The following is a 6,120-nucleotide window of genomic DNA, read 5'->3' as shown; positions in this document are numbered from 1 at the left end:
AAAATCTTTTGTAGAAAACTAATTTTCTTGGTAGAGGATTCAACAGTTTTGTTAAAAGTTCGTCTTTTTCGGTAGAAATTCAATTCTTTTTGTTAAAAAAAATGTTTGGTAGGAAACTAAATTTCGTGGTTGAGGATTCAACAGTTTTATTCAAAATTCGTCCTTTTTGGTAGAAGTTAAATTCTTTTTGTTAAAAATGTAATTATTTTCTTGAAAATTCACTTCCTTCGGTAAAAATTTAATTTTTTGTTTGTTAAAAATATAACTGTATGGTAGAAAATTAATCTTTTTGGTTGAAAACTCATCTGTTTTGTTGAAAATGCATCTCTTTGGCAGAAAACTTAAGTATGTTTTAAAAAATGCAACATATTTCGACTTTTAAAATCTAAGGAATATATGTACCTTGTTATTATTAAAAATATTTTATTCCAAATTTTCGATTAAAAACTTCTCTTCTCCTGTTTTTTATTATTATTCTTTTTTTTTTATTTTATTTTTTGTTTGTCAAGAATTTCCTGGTTTAATAATAAATTTGTGTGTCAGGAATTAGCGAAGGATCGATACCGATGTACGATGGCGAGGAACTCTACATGATAGAATTGGATGCGGGCGACGGCTGGACCCGAGTGCGTCGAATGTCTCAGCCAATCGAGGGATTCGTCCCGACAACTTACATCGAGTGTCGTCCCTACGACACCTAGCCATTGAAAAAAGGGTCCTTAAATTAGACAAACAAAAAAGGTCCCAAAAACTAAATTCCACACGTACTAAGCAGATCAATTTCACTGAGAAAAAGTAAAGAAGGAATTTTCTCCACTTCCAAGCGATCTCTTCAGGGCCTACGAACAAAACAACAAATAAAAAATAACAACAGGAAACATCAACAGCAAGAAGAAGAAAAGAAAAAAGTAGAAACCGAAGCACCGCCGGCTCGGCTTTAATAAAAGTGATACTCTTTTTTTATTCCAGCCCTAAAAAATCCAGATTTTTCACTCTGGATTTTATTATTCCACGTGCCACGAAATTTCCTGGAACAAGCAAAAAAAAAAAAAAGAAAAGAAAGAAAGAAAGAAAGAAAAAGACTCGTGCAATATTCGGAGATGCAAAATCTGGCAGAGTTGTTCACACTGAACAGAAGCTCCTCAACAATTATCGAGCTCTTTTTATTTTTAAACTAAGGCCTGTACATATTGTCGAATGGTTTACAAGAAACGAGAGAAAATGTATGAATGAGTTGATATGGTCGAGATTATTTTTTAGAAAATTGCGAGCTTTTCACGAGGATTCGACAAGTTTTTAGATTTCCGTACAAACAATTTTATAATGCTTTGAATATTATTTCAAACGTTTGTTTTTTTTTTTTTTTTATACATAATTTTGTGAAGCTTTCAGTTTTTTTTTTTTTCCAATTTCTGAAGGCATTAAAAAACAAACAAAGAAAACTCGTGCACAGATTTGTTTTTTAGGGGGCGCGTCAATTTGCAAAATCATCTCGTCAGAATTATTTATCCTGATTATTATCGAAATCCAATTGCCATTTTAACGAATTGATTTTGATTTTTTTTTTCGTTTACTTGTGTGAATTGGAATAAATAAAAATGAGGCGCAAATATGAAATTTCGAATTTGAAGGGCAAATTGACGATGGTCCCCGTTTTTAGGAAAACAGCCATTGCGCATTGCTCATTGAAAGTCCTCGAATTTCGAAGTGCAACGCTAGTCAAGGTGAGGGTCGTTGAATTTTAGAAATACTAGAAAATAGTGGGAAAACTGTCTCCATCGAACTCACCCTTGCGGAAGAGGATTGTGTATAGCGACTAGCGTATTTGTTTGAAAAGACTCGTAATTTCGTGAAATATTTCGAGCAAAACGATAGCTCCTTGTTAAAAAAAATTAAATTACATTTTTTTGTGTGATTCTGTCTCGAAAAGTACGTTTGAAATTATCACGTGAGTAATTTAAACTCTCTGGTTTTGTATAGTTTTTAGAATTATAATTCTCGGAATTTTCTTTTATTCCATAATTTCTATCAAGGATTTTGTTACTCTGTATTACCAAAAATTGTTGAATTCACTGAACTGCTTGGATTTGCTTAATTTACTTGACTGAGTTTCTTAAATTTCCGGACTTTTTTGAATATTTTAAATTCTGGAAATTTGTTGGATTTTTCGGAATTTTTTTTTTTTTTTTGAATTTGTTGTTTAAGAAAATTTTAAGATGCTGGGAATTTCGATAATTCCACGAATTCAGGGAATTCTAAGAACAAATTCACAGGCTAACATGCTCTGGAAACAGGGAAATAGATTAATTTTTAATCTAATTGATTAATTTTTAACCAAAAATATTGAGTTTTTATTTTTTTTTTAAATTTAATTTTTAACCAAATACATGCATTTCCGATCAAAAAGATTAATTTTATATCGAAAACATGAATTTTGAACAAAATACATGAATTTTTCAACCAAATTGTAGAATTTTCAACCAAATAGATGAATTTTCAATCAAAGAGAGTAATTTTCTTTCAAAAAAAGAAGAATTTTTAACAAAACAGTTGATTTTTCAATAAGAAAACATGAATTACAAATGAAAAACGTGAAAATTGATATTTCAAAAGAAAGAATATTAATTTTAAATTCTTTCAATTAAAAAAAAAAATTAAGGAAATTCGAAAAATCTAGGAATTTTCCACAAAATAGTTGGCTTTTCAATAAGAAAACATGAATTATCAATGAAAAATGTGATAGTTGATATTCAAAAAAGAATGTGCATTTTAAATTCTCTAAATTCAAACAAATTGAGGAAATTCGAGGAATCTAGAGAATTCAGAAAATTCGAGGTCAGAAAATTCATGTTTTTCGGTAAAAAATTCAATTACTTGGTTCAAAAATTCAGTCATTCAGTGAAAAATGCATTTTTATGGTTAAAAATTTAAGTATTTTGTTTAAAATTCGACATATATTTTCTTTAAAATCGATTTTTTTTTGGTTGAAAATTTAATTACGTGGTTGAAGTACTTTTTTAAAAATGTTTTTTTTTGTTGATGATTTAACTATTTTGTGTAAAATTCATTTTTTTAAAGTGTAAATTAAACTATTACATTTTTCGTTGAAAACGTATTTTTTGTGGTGGAATTTTATATCTATTCGGATGAAAAATGTTTTTTCTCCTTGTTTGAAAATACCTTTTTTATCTAAAAATTAAAATATTTCATTCTTGAATGAAAATTAATAGTTTTTAGAAAACAATTCAACAATTTGTTTTAAAATTGGGGTAATTTATTACAAATTTCACTTTTTTTGTATAAAATAAATCTTCTCGATTAAAAATGTAACTGCTTGTTTAAAAGTTGAAATACTTTAATTTTATTAGTTTAAAATCTATCTCCCTGGTTAAAATTTTTTCTATTTTAGTTGAATATTCAACCATTTGATTCGAAAATCATGTATTACGTTGAAAAATCATCGTTTTTCGTTGAAAATTAATCTTCTAGGTAGAAAAATAATTTTTTTGTTTGGAAAAAAATATATTTTAGTTGAAAATTATATTTTTTGTTGAGAATTCATAATACTTGTTTGAAAATTGAACTACTCTGTTGAAAATTTATTTGATTAGTTGAAAATCTGTATTTTTTAGTAGAAAATTCCAAGAATACGGGAAATTCTTAATGTTTAGGGAATTCTGAGAATTTAGATAATTGAGGGAATTTCAGAAATTCATATAATCCAAGGAATTCAGAAAATTTCAAGGACTTAAAAATAATTCTAGGAATTCAAATAAATTATAAGAGCTCAAGGAATACAGAGATTTTGGAGGAATTTAGATAGTTCTGGAAATTCGGAGGACTTAAAAATTCCAAGTGTCAAGGAAATTCTAAAAATTCAGAAAATTCTAAAAATTCAGAAAATTCCAAGAATTCGGAAAATTCCAAGAATTCAAGAAATTCTACAATTCAAACAATTCTAAAAATTCAGAACATTCAAAGAAATCGGGAAGTTGTATAAATTGCAAGAATTAAGGAAATTCTAAAAATTCCGAAAAATCCAAGAATTCGGAAAACTCCAAGAATCCAGGAAATTCTAAAATTCAAACAATTTCAAGGATTAAAGAAATTCAGAAAATTTAAAGAATTCAGGAAATTCCAAAAATTACAAAAATTAAGGAAATTATAAACATTCAGAAAATTCCAAGAATTTGGGAAGTTGTATAAATTGAAAGAATTAAGGAAATTCTAAAAATTCGGAAAATTCCAAGAATTCAGGAAATTCTAAAATTCAAACAATTCCAAGCATTAAGGAAATTCCAAAAATTCAGGAAATTTTAAAAATCCAAAAATTAAGCAAATTCGAAAAATACCCAAGAATTTAGAAAATTCCAAGAATTCGAGAAGTTGTATAAATTACAAGAATTAAGGAAATTCACAGAATTCGGATAATTCCAAGAATTCAGGAAATTCTAAAATTCAAACAATTCGAAGCATTAAGGAAATTCCAAAAATTCAGGAAATTTGAAAAATCCAAAAATTAAGCAAATTCTGAAAATACCCAAGAATTCAGAAAATTTCAAGAATTCGGGAAGTTGTATAAATTGCAAGAATTAAGGAAATTCCAAGAATTCGGAAAATTCCAAGAATTCCGGAAATTCTAAAATTCAAATAATTCCAAGCATTAAGGAAATTCCAGAAATTCAGGAAATTTGAAAAATTCCAAAAATTAAGGAAATTCTAAAAATTCCCATGAATTCAGAAAAATCCAAGAATTCTGGAAGTTCTATAGATTGAAAAAATTAAGGAAATTCCAAAAATTCAAAGAACTCAAAAAATTAAAAAAATTCCCAGAATTAAGAAAATTCTAAAATTTAGAAATTCCAAGAAATTAGGATATTCTAAAATTTTTTAAATTCCAGAATTAAGGTAATTCAAAAAATTCAGAAAATTCCAAAAATTCAGCAAATTCTAAAATTGAAGAAATTCAAAGAATTAAGGAAATTCTAAAAATTCAGAACATTCTAAAAATCCAGAAAATTCCAAGAATTCGGAAAATTCTATAAATTACAAGAATTAGGGAAATTCTAAAAATTCTAATAACTCGGGAAATTGTAAAAGTAAAAAAATTCCAAGAATGAAGGAAATTTTTAAAATTCAGAAAATTCCAAGAATTCAGGATATTCTAAAAATCCTAAAGGAATTCAGAAGATTTCAAAAAAGGTAAAAGAATTTGAAAGAGTTAAGAAAATATTCCAAGTGATTCGAAAGAATGGAAAAAAATACATGGAATTCAAAGAACTCAAAATAATTCAAAGTAATACAAGAGAATTTAATAGAAATCACACATTTTTCTGAATTTCTTAAATTCTCTGAATAATAAGAATTCCAAGGATTACGGAATTTCAGAAAATTCCAAGAATTCAAGAATTTCAAGAAATTAAGGAAATTCTAAAAGTTCCAAGAATTTGAGAAATTCAAGTGAATTAAGGAAATTCTAAAAATTCAGAAAATTCCAAGCTAAAAGAATTTGAAAGAATTAAAAAAATATTCCGATTGTGTCAAAAGAATTGAAAAGAATACATTGACTTCAAAAAACTCAAAATAATTCAATGTAATCAAAGAGAATTTAAATGGATTTTCCAAAAATTCAGGAAATTTCAAGAATTTAAGGAATTCCAATGAGCTCACAATAATGCAATAAATTCAGATAATTCAAAGAATTTAGAAGAATTCGAACAATAGCGAGAATTTAGACAAATTCATATAACTCTCGGAAATCAGAGAAAAGAAGATTTCCAAAAGAAATTAAAATACTTGAAAATAATTAAGAGTTGAAAAGTATTCCAAGAAATTATTTAAAAAAAAAAAAATTGAAAGTATAAACATAATTTGAAAAAAATAAAAGGAATTTTAAATAATTCTAGATAATATGCTGAACCAGAGACGTACATTTTGAGATTTTTTTTTTAATATAGAGGTATCAAAATATTTGCCCTACATCCGGAATTGGTGCAAACGATTTACGTCTCGCCTTTCGCGCATTTAAGTCTCCGTGTATAATGTATATATTTCTATAAATAATACACTTAATTGTTAAAGCAAAAAATTTCGCTATGCGTCGAGATATTGAGTAATGGA

At 26.8% G+C, this 6,120-nt stretch overlaps 1 protein-coding gene across 2 annotated transcripts in view; it reads left to right on the top strand.

Annotated features, from left to right (window-relative positions):
- LOC117180003 (formin-binding protein 1-like) overlaps positions 1-1,208 on the top strand; it is a 137,371-nt gene extending 136,163 nt beyond the window's left edge. For both annotated transcript variants that reach the window (XM_033372274.1, XM_033372273.1), the window contains one exon: positions 544-1,208. In XM_033372274.1, coding sequence (XP_033228165.1) covers positions 544-701 — 158 coding nt within the window. In that variant the 3' untranslated portion in view covers positions 702-1,208. The remainder of the gene's footprint in view (positions 1-543) is intronic.
- The last annotated feature ends 4,912 nt before the right edge of the window (positions 1,209-6,120 follow it).

Source organism: Belonocnema kinseyi, chromosome 9, assembly GCF_010883055.1.
Source record: "Belonocnema kinseyi isolate 2016_QV_RU_SX_M_011 chromosome 9, B_treatae_v1, whole genome shotgun sequence".
In the NCBI taxonomy this organism is placed as follows: Eukaryota; Metazoa; Arthropoda; class Insecta; order Hymenoptera; family Cynipidae; genus Belonocnema; species Belonocnema kinseyi.
This window is presented reverse-complemented; position numbering and strand designations above follow the sequence as displayed.